The following is a 15874-nucleotide window of genomic DNA, read 5'->3' on the forward strand; positions in this document are numbered from 1 at the left end:
TTTACAAACTAATTAGTAATTGCTTCTCTGATGAGGGGATACATCTTAAATAACTGCTTTTTCAGAAGTGGTCATCTGATACGCTCAACCTCAGTAGCCAATTAAATCCAAAAGAGAGAACAGATTTAATTAACATGATTTAATCTCTTTTAAAAACGTTTTTGCTTTTCTTTACTTCTCAAAACTGCCCAACAGAGAGGCGGATTAAGATAATTTTAAGATTAAACAATTTAGCAATTTAAAACCTAGCACATTTACTTTGTCAAGGATAGTCCCTGTGGGTACGGAGACCAATCAAAACAGGCTGGAGATCTTGTGCAGACTGACTTCCCTCCTCTACCCAGAAACCAAGTGCTCAATCTAATTAATTTACTAATTCAGCTTTGGGGTGCTGGTTTCTATCCAAATTAGCATTTTCCTCTACATAAAGAAGTCTATCTATATATAGACACATACACAGAGATAGAAACCGAGAAAGAGAAACAGAGACCCAGGCAGAGACACACAGAGGCAGAGAGAAACAGAGGGAGTTACGGAGCCAGAGTGACCTGGAAAGAGACCCAGAGACACGGACACCCAGAGAGGCACAGACATATAGAGGCACGGATAGAGACAGAGAGTGAGAGACAATGAGAGACAGAGTGAGAGAGAGCCACACACCCCCAATCAACAAGGCTGATTTTTTCCCAGAGTTGGGGTGCAGAGGGAGAGACGGACGGACTCACACGCACGCACATGCATAGACACACACACAAATACACACACCCTCTCTCCCCCTCAACCAACAAGGAAGATCTTTTTCTCCAGAGAAAGACAGCAGCAGTGATGTGGCTTTGGGGCAGGGTAGTAGGCGGGAGACAGGAAAACCCCACTCCCAAGTTCTGTTGATTCACTAAATTTGGCTATATGAATAGAAGAACCCCCACACTGCTCTGAAACTAGCACGACTCAACCAAGGACATAACTAACCCAAAAAAGGAGAACGTTCCTCAACCCAGCCTGGTTGGACGCTCTCGGGGTGGGATGGAGTGATCTGACACAGTATCTGTAGTCCTGAGCAGGCAGGAGACAGACATGGTAAATGCGATAAAGGGTCTGAGTTACCGAATAAGAATTCTCTTTAGTAACTGCTGGTCTCCTTCAGAATATCCAGGCCAGTCCTTCTGAACTTCTTTGTATAAACAATCTTTTAGCGTGGATGTGTTGTCCTTGGCACTAGTGTTTGCTACCTGGAAAACAAAAGCAAATTTTCAACTTTTAGCAGGTCTGTACAGCAAACCTGGTTTGTTCACTCAATCAATCAAGCAGTGGAATTTATTGAGCATGTACTGTGTGCGGAACACCGTACTAAGCGCTTAGCAGAGGACCGTATGGTAGACTTGATAGACACATTCCCTCCCCACAGGGAGCTGATAGTCTGGAGGGGGAGACAGACACGAAAATCAATTACAAATAAGGGAAATGGGAGTATAAGGATAGGGACATAACTGCAGTAGGGCTTGGGGGGATGGGGTGAATCTCAAATACTCAAGGGGTGAAAATCCATGTGTTTTTTTAAGATATATATATTTTTTTAAGATATATTTTCCAGAAAAAAGCTGGGGGGTGGGGGGGAGGAGGAAATGAAATAGATACTTCCCCAAGTAGGGTTACAATTATGAACATCAGTTTACGGATCTTCTGCCCCTTTAACCCTTCACCTGCAAATTCCAGTCAGTCCCCAAGGTTACACAGAAACTGTGGGGAGCACTTCAAAATAAACCTCCAGTGGGGATGGTCAGATAGTTTACTAATGCCATCCAATATCTGTGTGGAGTAGCATACCAGCTAATTTCACAACTTGATATGGCAACGGCACAAGGCAAAAGATGTCACAGCTCCCTAAGACCAAAATTCTCCATGATATCAATACGTGTTGGGTGGGTGGGGGGGGGGGGGGGGGGAGGGGGTTATAAACCAACCCAAAAAGCTTTTTCCTTAATTGAATATTTTCATTTCCTCTCTTAGAAAACAGTTACACCATCCCAATCTATGCAAAAGGGCAGGAGACCGAATGTACTGAAAAAGTACCACACTGACAGCTATTGTGGGAACAAGGAAAAGAAACAGGCCATCAAAGCCTGAGAACGAAGTCAGTGTCATGGAACCGCCCCCTTCAACAACAAATACAGCTAATTTTTGTTGTCTTCCCATCTTCCTCTCCAACAATTTTACGGTACAAAATTTGCCTTTATAAACAAACTTCAGATGCTGGAAACATATTTTGAACTGCAGTTAATAATAATAATAATAATAATAATGGTATTTATTAAGCGTTTACTATGTGCTGAGCACTATTCTAAGCGCTGGGATAGATACAAGGTTATCAGGTTGTCCCACGTGGGGCTCACAGTCTTAATCCCCATTTTACAGATGAGGTAACTGAGGCACAGAGAAGTTAAGTGACTTGCCCAAGGTCACCCAGCTGACAAGTGGCAGAGCCAGGATTAGAACCCATGACCTCTGACTCCCAAGCCCGGGCTCTTTCCACTAAGCCACGCTGCTTCTCGATGCAGTTGTTCCATCATGAGTGATGCTTATCTGAAAATGAGGTATTTGAGGGAACCATAATAACCTTATTTAAAGGAGGATTTCTGAGAATACTGAGGGACTGTTGCTGGAAGAAATTCTTATGGAGGCTTTAATTAAAGCAGGGCTAAGGTTTATTACACCTTTTTTTTATTAAAGACTTCTAACATTCCACAAAGAGGATGCATTCTTAGTGGGGTTTATCATTCTAACAGCCTCTTTTGATGTTTTGGAAGTTCAGCTCACCAAAGAGAGCTTAATGGGTAATACAGATACGTAAATAAAATACACATATAAAATTCCCCAATACCAAGGACTATATATTATGGTTCCCGAATAATATAAGTTATTGTTTCAGGAATAGCAATACTAATATGCTTTAGTATTTCATTAACTGGAGACTCACTAAAATATTCTAGTAAGTGAAAATTAAAAATTTACTCTAGATTTCAGATACTACAGAATATTGTGGTTCTCTCTTTCAGTCTTCCATTAGTTCCCAAACACTGAGACAGTTAGAAGACTGTCTGTCTGACATAGGGTTTTACATTTACAGCTGGTAAACATGATGGATGTTCAAAAAATAGATAAGGTAAACACAAAGGACAATTTCAGTGTAGGAAATTTTTAGACCTTTGATGTTAAAAGTCCCCCCAACTCTCCCAACGAAGTGGACCACCCCCTTGTCCTGGAATAATTATCTAACCTTGGCTTCACTGACAATGTCCTCTTCTGGACCTCCTCCTACCTCTCTGGCCATTCCTTTTCAGACTCTTTCACAGGCTCCTCCTTTCCCTCCCATCCTCTACCTGTGGGAGCCCCTTAAGGCTCAGTTCTGGGCTCCCTTCTATTCTCCATCTACACTGATTCCTTTGGAGAACTTATTTGCTCCCACCGCTTCAAATATCGTTGCTACACAGATGATTCCCAAATCTAGCTCTCCAGTCCTGACCTCTCTCCTTTATTACAGTATTGCATTTCCTCCTACCTTTAGCAAATTTCTATTTGACTGTCCCTCCGACACCGCAAACTACACAGGTCCAAAACAGAACCCCTCATCTTCCCACCCAAATCCTGTTCTCCCCATGACTTTCTCATAACTGTAGATAACACTACCATCCTCCCAGTCTCACGAGCCCATAACCTTAGCATTACCCTCGACTCATCTCTCTCATTCAACCCACATATTCAATCTGTTACCAAGTCCTGTCGGTTCTGCCTTCACGACATCTCTAGAATCCACCCTTTCCTCACCATCCAAACTGCTACCACGTTGATCCAAGCACTTATCCTATCCTTCTGTAACCACTACATCGGTCTCCTCTCTTCTCCAGTTCATACTTCACTCTGCTACACAGATCGTTTGTCTAAAAAAAAAAAAATTCTGCACACATCTCCTCGCTCCTCACCTGTCCACCTCCACATTGAACAGAAACTCCTTACCATTGGCTTTAGGGCACTCAATCAGCTCTCCCCCTTCTACCTCACCTCACGGATCCCACTACAATCCAGCCTGTATGCTTTGCTCCTCTAGTGCCAACATACTTTCTGTACCTTAATCTCATCTGTCTCTCTACTGACCCCTTGTCCACATCCTGCCTCTGGCTTGGAACTTCCTCCCCTTTCATACCTGACAGACCATGACTCTCCCCACTTTCAAAGGTCTTCTCAAAAATCACATCACTTCTAAGAGGCCTTCCCTGATTACATCTTCATTTCCCCTGCTCCCTCTCCCTCCTGCATAGCCTGTGCACTTGGATCTGTACTATTTAAGCACATGCTCTTCACCCCACCCTCAGCCCTACAGCGCTTCTGTACATATCCTTCTACCCTGCCATTTCTCCTGTCTGTAGTTTATTTCAATGTCTGTCACCCCCATCTAGACCATAAGCTGCTTGTGGGCAGGGCAAGTGTCTACCAATTCTATTGTATTGTCCTCTCCCAAGAGCTTAGTACTGTGCTCTGCACACAGTAAGGGCTCAAAAAATACCATTAATTGACTTAGTGATTTGCCCAAGGTCACACAACCAGCAAGTGGCAGAGGCAGCATTTAGAACTCAGGTCCTCTGACTCCCAGGCCCGGGGTCTTTGTCTTTCCGTTAGGCTGTGCTGCTTCCACAAACGGGCATGTGCGTTGGGTTTTCTTCACCCAGTAGACCGTCCCAACACTGTGTGTGTGTGTGTGTGTGTGTGTGTGTGTGTGTGTGTGTGTGTGGTGGGAGTACGGTGGTGGTGACACCGTGTATAACCTGCTGCCCTTTTGGCCCTCACGGTTCTGCCTGGAAGTGTCCATGAGGGACATGCCCTCCTCCGGCTCAAGGGCAAGAGCTCACCGTTACCTGGGTAGAACATGATGTGATGTCCAAAGAAACAAATGTGCACAGGGGTGCGGGGCCAGTTAAGGCTGGCGGAACCCTAACGACTGTTTCTTAATGCAGAGTTCATCTAGGACGTCACTCCTGCATTATCAGGGCACTGAGTGTACTCAGGCACTGGGAATGGGGGAGGGGAGAGAGCAATCCACCACAATCTGGGCTCTGAGGTTGTTCGGGATTTTGCCAATTTGTCCTGCAGGGTGAATCTTGCTCTTTTCCCATACCAAGCTTACATAGACCCATCTCCACACCACTTATGTACATACCTGTAATTTATATTAACGTCCCTCTCCCTCTCTAGACTGTAAGTTCCTCGTGGGCAGGGAATATCTGTTATACTGTACTCCCCCGGGTGCTTAATAGGCGCTCAGTAAATACGATTAACTGACTGACACCCTCCCACCCCATGCAAGGAACTTTTAAATAGCTCTTATCCTACAGATTTTATTGGCTTACCTTCTAGCCTACTGGCTAGGAAAAGCTTTTCAGAGGTTACCGTCACGCCCTAAAACCAGTTCACATCTTCTCACTGTATCTTAGATTCTATTTGAGAAAGACTCCGCTGGCTCCGAGCAGCTGGGTCGGTCTTTGGTCCCAGCCATCAGCTTGCTGACTCCTCCAAACTCTCCCCGGCCCCCCGCCCCTCTTTCAGGTATCCTTTCATCCCTCCCCTCCCGGTGCTGGGCAGCACTGCAAGCCTGGAACGACAGCGAAAAGACCAGGTACGGTCTTTTGCAAGTTGCAACATTCGCTCCAAGAGGAAATGATTTAAGGCACTTCCTCAGCAGTAAAATTAGAAAGGTGGAGATCAAACCTAATGACCAGAGCTGACTTCTCTTAAACCGCCCAAGTTAACATTCATTTGGAACACATTATAGCACCGCCTTAGTCTGCCCTCTCAAAACCAGACCTCATGTCAGGCTGCCGCATATTGATTCCAACGGACTCAGAGATAGATCCATTAGCTGACCGCTTCAGCTGTCGGAATCCAGGCAGTTGGAATTTCTAACTCGGTCACAGATTCTGGACGAGACCCTCTGAGAAACCCCCCACCCAGCCAGCTCCACCGCTGTGCACGAGAGACCGGCCTACGCTCTTAGTCAGAAACAGAAATTTGAGCCGATGGGCTCAGTAGGCCGTTGCCAGACACCGGGTGCGTTTTCTGCCTGCGGGGTGACCCCACGTTTCCCTGAGCTCTCGCGAATACGAACCTGCTGTAGGATGGCATCCAACAGCTCCTTGTCCGGCTGCACGAGTCCATCCTTCTGCAGCCTCAGAATCAGTTCGGGTCTTTTGTAAGGCTTTAGTGCCAGTAAGTGCATCACCCGGTCTTTTATAGGCCGCTGAGAAACATTGTTCATGCTCTTCTTTAAGGCGTTGGCCAGATTGATGGGTGTGGGGTGCCTCCTGGAAGGAACAGTGTCAACTGCTCCTGGGGCCGGTTTCCGGAACTGAATCTTTTTGCCTGAAATGAGATTAATTTTGGTGAACGACAGGGAAGCCTTTTCACAGTCCGACGGCTTTCCAGAGCCCGCGCGTAGACAGGTGGGCTCCCAGTCGCCCCTTTGCAAATATCAGATGTTAGAACCCCCACGGAGCTGGCGGGAAGGAAGAGAACACAATACCCCATATAACAACCAGGGTAGGCTGGACTTGCAACTGGACAGTTTACATACTCTCTGACTCTGGGGCCAGGGGGGTTGTAAATGTCCAGAACTGTACCCTCTCCCCCAATCTTCAGGCAACCCAGCTACACAACATTCCTTCTAGATTAACCATTTCTCTCCTGTGAAAAGGGAGGAGGAAACCAAAGTGTCAGAGCAAATTCAGATGACTGCAGCAATACACCAGGGTGAAAGCAGAGCTCACTGACTGCTGATCTCAGCCAAACTGCTTTTTCTAGCAGATGTTGCTGCTCTCTGAACAATGGAAACCTTGAGGGTCTGATTTCTCCCGTCAGTGCAAATTTAGGGCATTTGAGGAGGGGACGGGGGCGGGGGAGGGAATGTAACACATTGGTCTACTGAACCACAGTCGCAATTTGCAGGTCATAGCCATTTGAATCTTTAATTAATATCCGTTTCCTCTTCAGTCACGCACCCTTGACCCTGTCAAAAGGAATGGTGCTAGAACAACCTATTAAATAACAAATGTTGCAAAACAGAGTTGGAAGGGCTGGTCGAAGTCCATAGGTTAATGTACACAGCCACTTTTCCCATTTAATTCCTGGAGATTTTATGCTTTAACATGTGATTTAAGTTAACGCATGAAAACAAACCCCAAACTGCTCTGGAATAACTCTCCCGGGTCTCGCCTCCGGAAAGGCCACCATTGTACGTTTTCCATTTGACCAAAGGGAATTTTCTGGAGCAAAGCTCCAGATTCTCTATTAGCAAAGCTAGGACTTGCTTCCCAAAGGACAGACACCACCCGTTTGAGCACAGTGCACTGACAAGATGCTAGGCAAGTTCCCAGAACACAAGGAATCTTAGGGCTGTGTAGCGCTTTTGCTTTTGTTCTGGCAAGAGAAATGGTGAACCCCTATTCACAGGCCTGTAACCCTTCAAATCGGAAAACTCGCAAAATCTGGAAGTCTTTCTGGAACACAAGGACTGCCACGGTTCACTTCTTTCACTGTGGTATGGCGTTTGGGGCTGGCTGGTACAGCAGAGAGCATTTTAGGATTTTTGTCACCTGAGAGCTCCCCAAGTGTGTACATGCTTTGTCTCTTACTGAAACCACAATGGGGCTCCACTAGGGAGTGGCAGGCTGCACTATCACCCCCGATGGTGAACGGAGGGGGAGGTGGAGGAAGAGCCAGCTTTCCGCCATTTGTCTCTTTCCGTGATTCTCGTAAACTTTTCCTGCAAGGCAGCAGGTTCAGACAATGAGTCCCGAACGGAGAATGAAGTTTAATCTTGGAAACAAACCACAGAAAGTCACGGTCCCTCCCCATCCCCAGCTTTTCTCTCGGGGATCGGCAACGTCTCCTCATGCTTCTTCTTGTCATTTATTTCTAAAGCTTCTAACCCTTAGACCTGTGTGCGTTCTCACTGCGCTAAATCTTAAAAAACCATGACTAGGCTGGATGGACCGCTGGTATGATCCACTAATGATGGCATGTGTTTTTAACAGCCAAAGGGCTAGCAATATTCAGTCATATCCGCTTTCAAAATATTTTCTTTGGTGCATTTTCCATTTTCACTAGGTACAGTAAATACCTGTTGAGAGACAGACCTTTGTCAGCATTCCATATAGAGGTTCCAGGGAAATTCTCGTCAGTGTTTATGTTGGGTGGGAACTTACAGAGGTAAGAGTTGAAGCAATTCATGATTCTTTATTTCAGGGGAGGAAAGCCCAGTCCTTTTGGGCAGCTCTGGGAGGTGGTTGCTGGGTGGGATGGCCATTTCAGGCCCCTAGTCAAGCAGAGCATGGGCCTGAATTCTAATCCTGGCTCCGCCACCTGTCTGTTGTGACCGGGGGCAAGTCACTTCACTTCTCTGTGCCTCAGTTCCCTCATCTGTAAAATGGGGATTAAGACTGTGAGCCCCATGTGGGACGGGGACTGTGTCCAATCTGATTAGCTTGTATCTACCTCAGTGCTCAGTACAGTGCCTGGAACAATGGTAAGTGCTTAAATACCGTGGGGGTGGTGGGGGAAGGTCTCAGATTGGGAATCCTCCCTTGGCCCCAGAGAACTGGTGTTGCTGCTAATTCAATGCTGCCTCAGCCCCCTGCCATTTTGGGTTAGGGTTCTTAGTGGGAGGAGTGGCTGCCTTGGGGCAGGGATGACCAAGTAATAACCTGAGGGACAGAATGGGGCCTGTTCCAGCCAGCCCCAGGGCATACAGCTCCTTCCCAACTAGAAACATCAGCCCAGGCTGGAGCAGTCCGCCAGGGCAACGTGGGGCCTCCCCGGATCTAGATCATGTTCCCACTGGTTCCGGGGACTGCTCCAGCCTGGGACTTGGGTAGGCCCCGCCCCATGCCCTCGGCCACCCTTGCAGGTAGTTTTCGCCCACATCTCCTGGCTCAGGGCTGAGCTGCTTCTCAGCAGTAGCCCAACCGGGGCTCTGTGGTCTGTGGGGGCAGCGGCAGGAAGCCGTGAACCAAACTCCCACTGCTCTGGAGCATATGTGATGTCATGACATCACACCGCAAGCTCCAGCTGGCTCTAGTTACCTCAGTAATTTTTTTTTCCCCTTGACAGCCATGGGGAGAAGGCAAATCTATTCTCTGCCATGGCTTGGAGGGGGAAATACAATACCTTCCATCTTAATTTGTGTGTGCGTGTGTGTGTGTGCAAACGTTTGTGTGGTGTGTATGTGTCGGGGGTAATTTAAAGCTATTAAAACCCGCTGTCTCATCTCATCCACCTCCTAACTTAAAATGACAAACAACCTGATCCTTTCCAATAAATTCAAATGGCTTAAAAAACCATTCAGCTAGCTCTCCTCTTTCATCCCTTATCTTGCCTCTCTGACTCTACCGTGAGTTTATTCAAGAGAAAAAGATTCTTCGCATATTTACCTTTCTATTTTAGTGACGCTCTGCCAAATTCCTACTTTCAGAACCCTAGTCACCATCCTCAGAGTTTATCAATTTACTGCAATTGTTTCCAAACATGAAATGCTAAACAGCAAATGAGCTTCTACTGAACAGGAAATCAATGCATTTCCTTCCTGATTATTATCTGGCTTCTCAGCTTCCACTGTTTGGCTCATGAAACAATGAGTTAGGGTCAGTTTCACATTTTGCAACTCACCCTGCTGTTCATCAGAGCCACTGGGAGGAAAGGACAGAGAGATCATGTGACAGGGCAGAAGAAAAACCAGCTGGCTAATAAAAATAAAAGATATTTGACCTTTGAAGCCAACTTTTTTTTTTTCTTGATATCTGAAAAGTCCCACTAGCTCTAGGCCTGGGAAAAGGGCTCACTGTTCATCATCATCATCATCAATCGTATTTATTGAGCGCTTACTATGTGCAGAGCACTGTACTAAGCGCTTGGGAAGTACAAATTGGCAACATATAGAAACAGTCCCTACCCAACAGTGGGCTCACAGTCTAAAAGGGGGAGACAGAGAACAAAACCAAACATACTAACAAAATAAAATAAATAGAATAGATATGTACAAATAAAATAGAGTAAAAAATATGTACAAACATATATACAGGTGCTGTGGGGAAGGGAAGGAGGTAAGATGGGGGTGATGGAGAGGGGGACGAGGGGGAGAGGAAGGAAGGGGCTCAGTCTGGGAAGGCCTCCTGGAGGAGGTGAGCTCTCAGCAGGGCCTTGAAGGGAGGAAGAGAGCTAGCTTGACGGATGGGCAGAGGGAAGGCATTCCAGGCCCGGGGGATGACGTGGGCCAGGGGTCGATGGCGGGACAGGCGAGAGCGAGGTACGGTGAGGAGATCAGCGGTGGAGGAGCGGAGGGTGCGGACTGGGCTGTAGAAGGAGAGAAGGGAGGTGAGGTAGGAGGGGGCGAGGTGATGGAGAGCCTTGAAGCCCAGGGTGAGGAGTTTCTGCCTGATGCGCAGATTGATTGGTAGCCACTGGAGATTTTTGAGGAGGGGAGTGATATGCCCAGAGCGTTTCTGGACAAAGATAATCCGGGCAGCAGCATGAAGTATGGATTGAAGTGGAGAGAGACACGAGGATGGGAGATCAGAGAGAAGGCTGATGCAGTAGTCCAGACGGGATAGGATGAGAGCTTGAATGAGCAGGGTAGCGGTTGGGATGGAGAGGAAAGGGCGGATCTTGGCAATGTTGCGGAGCTGAGACCGGCAGGTTTTGGTCACGGCTTGGATGTGAGGGGTGAATGAGAGAGCGGAGTCGAGGATGACACCAAGGTTGCGGGCCCTGTTCTGGAGCCCTGGCCATTTTGGCCCCTCCCTGACACCTGACAGGTCAAAAGTAGCCACCATGGACTCTTCAGAGCCAGTGGTAACAAACCCTGGCAGCGAGCAAACATATCATTACCTCAAATGGCAAGTTTAGTGGCCAAACGCCACAAAGCCCCAGTGGGATTTTCAGCTGTGTTGGCCATTCAAATTAAGGGAGCCGGTGTTCGCTCCCCACGCCAACTTGCCTCTTACCTACAAACCGGCCTCCAGGTTTAATAACGATGGCACTTCGGCTTCGAGTTTCCTCCTCGGCTTGGGCCATGCTTTGCCGAGCTTTCTGATAAGAATCATCTGTGGCACACACAGTGATTTTGTCTTGTATGCTTCCCATATAATCCAAATGATTGTTCCCGGTACTGCAAAGCAAAGAGATAACATGAAGAAGTGTTCCCGGGGTGTTCGCCGATGATTTCAGAAAAACCATCCTGAGAGCCCCGGAGCAGGTGGCCATTTGGGGGGAAACTCACACTTGTCCGAGAGCTGCTTGTCTGAAAGGTCTCTTCTGTGAAATAAATTCATTAAGAAGAAGAACTGCGATATTGGTTAGGAGTGTCCTAGAAGCCAAGCACTGCACTAAGCACTGGGAAGGATTCAGGATAATTGGATTGGACACAGTCCCAGTCCCACATGTGAAATAATAATTGCAGTATTTGTTAAGCACTTACTATGTGCCAGGCATTGTATTAAGTGCTGGGGTGGATGCAAGCAAATTAGGTTGGACACGGTCCCTGTCCCACATGGGGCTCACAGTCTTAATCCCCATTTTACAGATGAGGAAACTGCAACACATAGCAACAAAGTGACTTCCGACACCTGGTCCTTTGCTCTTTTCTCTAAGCCAGGCTGCTTCTCAGCACAAAATCCATACTTCGCTTGCACCAGGAACTGAGAAACCAAACTCCCAGTTCCATGACCCTGAAGTGCAGGTTTTCCTAATTACATCTACTTTTATCGCAAGTAGTTTAGACAATCTACAATATAAAATATTTAATGAGGTCAACGGGGAACGAGGCAAAATAAGTTAGTCAATGACACTGCTCACCTGCTTTCATACTGCTTTACACAGTCAAAGCTCCCTTGGGGATTGTCTCGTCCAGTGTTTGAAAGATAAAACGTGAAAGACCGTGCTTCTGCTGGGCAGTCACGCTGGGGAATTGAGATGCTCTGTTGGAGAGGAGAGCGAAAAATGCCAGTCACTCAGAAAATTTGCAATACTATAGGACTACCAGCAAAATAGACTCTCAGCATTACACCTGGAGAGTTTCCAGTATTCTACCAAATCTCAACTACGGGAAGGAGAGTCAAGCAGAGGCATATCCATTCCATTCCTAGCTTGGGCAGTGGCTAGCGAGTGGAAGGCAATCCGCTACAAGTCAAAACTCACCTGTGCTGGGCAGCAGTGGCATGGGACAGAGTGGAGGGCAGAGATTCAGGTTTACTGCGCGGAAGGAGGCTATGGTAAACCACTTCCGTATTTTTACCAAGAAAACTCTATGGAAACACTACCGGAATGATTGCGGATGGAGGTGGGGAGTTTCTGGGAGAGATGTGTCCATGGTGTCGCTATGGGTCGGAGATGACGCGACAGCATAAGACAACAACAACTGGCAAAATAGGGTGATCTGTGAGGTATTCTTCAACACAAGCACTCTACGAATTGGTTAATCTATTAGTCTCAATTCCACAATGGTGGAGTTTTCTATCGTGAATGATAAACTCTAGTCCTAAAACCTCAGGACCAAGACTCAATCAGTGGTATTTATCAAGGGCTTACTTTGGGTTTTTAAAAAAATGGTATTTGTTATGCGCTTACTATGTGCCAGGCACTATTCTAGGCACTGGGGTAGATACAAGCTAATCAGTTTGGACCCAATCCATGTCCCACATGAGGCTCACAGTCATAATCCCCATTTTACCGAAGAGGAACTGAAGCACAGAGAAATGAAGTGACATGCCCAAAGTCACACAGCAGACAGGTGTCAGAGCTGGGATTAGAACTCAGGTTCTCTGACTCTCAGGCCCAAGCTTTTACCAGTAGGCCACACTTACTGTGTGCAGAGCTCTGTACTAAGCACTTGGCAGAGTCCAATACAACAGAGTTGGTAGACACATTCCCTGCCCTTAAGGAGCTTCCAATATAGGGAAGAACCTTCCTCTTTTCTGTCATTGATTTTAGTGTCTAATTCCCCTGGCCCCCAACCTGGCAAGATTGCCAACTCCCTAATAATAATAACAATAATAATAATTGTACTTGTTAGGCGCTTACTATGTGCCAAGCACTGTTCTAAGCACTGGAGTACATACAAGTTAATCAGATTGGACCCAATCCCTGTCCCACACAGTGCTCACACTCTTATTCCCATTTTACAGATGAGGTAACTGAAGTCCAGTGAAGTGACTTGCCCAAGGTAAAACAGCAGACATGTGGCAGAGCCAGGGATTAGAACTCAAGTCCTTCCGACTCCCAGGCCTGTGCTCTATCCACTAAGCCACAGTGCTTCTACCATACTCTCCCAAGCACCTAGTACAGGGCTCTGCCCACAGTAAGTTCTCAGACAATAAGAGAATTGAGTCAAGTGCTAGAGCCAGTCATATGAGTCTGGGGTACAATGAGTGAGGCGGCGAGCAGGGGGGGGCAGCATGCTGCCAAGGGCACAAAAAGTTGTTTTACAAGCAAGATAACTAATAATAACTATGATACTTGTTAAGTGTTTACTATGTGCCAAGTTCCGCTCTAAGCACTGGAGTAGATATACGTTAAGCACGTTGGACACAGTCCCCGTACCACATGGGGCTCACACTCTTAATCCCCATTTTACAAATGAGGTAACTGAGGCCCAGAGAAGTGAAGTGACTTGCCCAAGGCCACACAGCAGACACATGGCAGAGCCGGGATTAGAACCCATGTCCTTCTGACTCCCAGGTCTGTGCTTTATCCACTAAGCCACGCTGCTTCTTATTATTATGGTATTCATTCATTCAATCATATTTATTGAGCGCTTACTGTGTGCAGAGCACTGTACTAAGTGCTTGGAAAGTACAATACAGCAATAGAGACAATCCCTGCCCACAATGGGCTCACAGTCTAGAGGAGGGGGGGAGACAGACATCAGTACAAGTAAACAGGAATCAATATAAATAAATAGAATTATAGATACATACATACATACATAAGTGCTGTGGGGCGGGGAGAGGGGGAAAGAGCAAAGGGAGCAATTCGTGGTGATGCAGAAGGGAGGGGGAGCTAAGGAAAAGCAGGGAGGAGGTGCGCCTTCAGTAGGGCTTTGAAGGGGGGAAGAGTGAGTGTTTGGCAGATTTGAGGAGGGAGGGCATTCCAGGCCAGAGATAGGACTGTGCCAGGGGTCGGCAGAGAGACAGGTGAGATCGAGGCTAGGCGTCTATGTGCCAAGCACTGTTCTAAGCACTAGAGGAGACAGGAGATAATCAGGCTGGAGCCAGTACCTGTCCAGCAAGGGGCTTGCGGTCTAAGTAGAGGGCCAAAGTGACTGCAGCTTAGTGCCATCTCTGTGCTGCAACCCCGTGCCCACAACCGATGCGGTGTTTGCCGCCCACACTAGCCAGCCATTTTCCTGGACTCCTGATGGGTCTGTCCTAATCGGAGACGCTTTCCTTGTGGATGACACAGCCCCAGTGGTCCGAAGCGGCCCTAGGACCCAGGGTCTCCTGACTCCCGGAGCCAAGGCCTGTCCACTGGACCAATGGTGAAGAGCGACATGGGAGAGCATAAACTGCTACTCGGAAAGGCAGGAATAATTCCAGGGGGAAGGAGAAGTGCTGTGAGAAGGTACACCTCCGGTCCATTTTTGGCCGACTTCTCAGCTGGCCATTTAACTGTCAGCATTTGCGAGACTGATCAGGAGGCGATCCCTTATTAGGCTCACAGGCGAGTGACCAGGTGCATTTTAGAATGATTTCGTTAGCAAAACTATCTGGAGACGGAAAAACCCATAAGCTGCTGAAGAGTGGCAGGTTGTCAGGCATTCATTCCGAGGGCACTGGGAAGAAGGTTGAGAGAAAGACAAGTGGAATATCTTGGGAGGTTATTTTTTTTTTGGTTTTTTTCTTCGTTCTTTTTTTCTAATAGTACTTGTTAAAGCGCTATGTGCAAGGCACTATCCTAAGTGCTGGGGTAGATACAAGCTAATCAGGTTGGACAGTTTTTGTCCCACCTGGGGCTCACAGTCTAAGTGGTCATTCAGTCGTATTTATTGAGCGCTTACTGTGTGCACTGTACTAAGCGCTTCGAAAGTACAATTCAGCAATAAAGAGAGGCAATTCCTGCCCTCACTGGGCTGGGCACTGAATCCTCATTTTACAGATCAGAAAACCAAGACACACGGAAGTGAAGTGACTTGCCCAAGGTCACACAGCAGGCAAGTGGCAAAGCTGGGATGAGAACCCAGGTCCTCTGACTCCCAGGCCCGGGCTCTTTCCAGTAGGCCACGCTGCTTCTTGACCATTGATTCTGCCCATTCAAAGGACAATCAGTCGATACACACTTAATAGACCGACAAATTAAGGGGAAACCAACCCCCAACCCCACAAACCTTTCGCCTACATAAAAGGCCTGAAGGAGCGAATGAAGATATTTTGCCCTCCCTGTCGATTTGTCCAAAGCTAAGAACTTACAAAACAAAACAAATGATCCGTTTCGAGAGCTCCATTCGCCAACCGGCCGGTATGAGAAATATTATCCACAGGGATCTCGAATCAAAATAAGCAGCAGATGAGCTTGATCGTCATTTCAATGCACACTAGGCATTTGGGTTTTGTTTAACTTTTTGGCTTTGGTTTCATTTGAAACTAGCCAAGTTGTGTTCATTAGAACGATATAAGCAGGGGAGATTATAAATTAATTGGGAAAAGGGGAGCGTTATGCTTTGTCAAGAGGTAGGTGGTGGGAGAGGGGAGAATGGGACACCGTGGGTGGGTGAGCTTAGAATTAAGAGTGTGAGCTGGGCTGTAGTAGGTGAAGAGAGTGGCTATGCTGGAGGGAGAGAGCT

The 15874-nt window shown here is 47.1% G+C and overlaps 1 protein-coding gene across 4 annotated transcripts in view; it reads right to left on the reverse strand.

Annotated features, from left to right (window-relative positions):
- ELL (elongation factor for RNA polymerase II) overlaps positions 1-15874 on the reverse strand; it is a 145139-nt gene that overhangs the window by 25981 nt on the left and 103284 nt on the right. For all 4 annotated transcript variants that reach the window (XM_038740282.1, XM_038740280.1, XM_038740281.1 and 1 more), the window contains 4 exons: positions 11893-12014; positions 11043-11206; positions 6155-6408; positions 1105-1229 (listed from right to left, as the gene is read on the reverse strand). In XM_038740282.1, coding sequence (XP_038596210.1) covers positions 1105-1229; positions 6155-6408; positions 11043-11206; positions 11893-12014 — 665 coding nt within the window. The remainder of the gene's footprint in view (positions 1-1104; positions 1230-6154; positions 6409-11042; positions 11207-11892; positions 12015-15874) is intronic.

Source organism: Tachyglossus aculeatus, chromosome X1 (genome assembly GCF_015852505.1).
Source record: "Tachyglossus aculeatus isolate mTacAcu1 chromosome X1, mTacAcu1.pri, whole genome shotgun sequence".
Classification (NCBI taxonomy): Eukaryota; Metazoa; Chordata; class Mammalia; order Monotremata; family Tachyglossidae; genus Tachyglossus; species Tachyglossus aculeatus.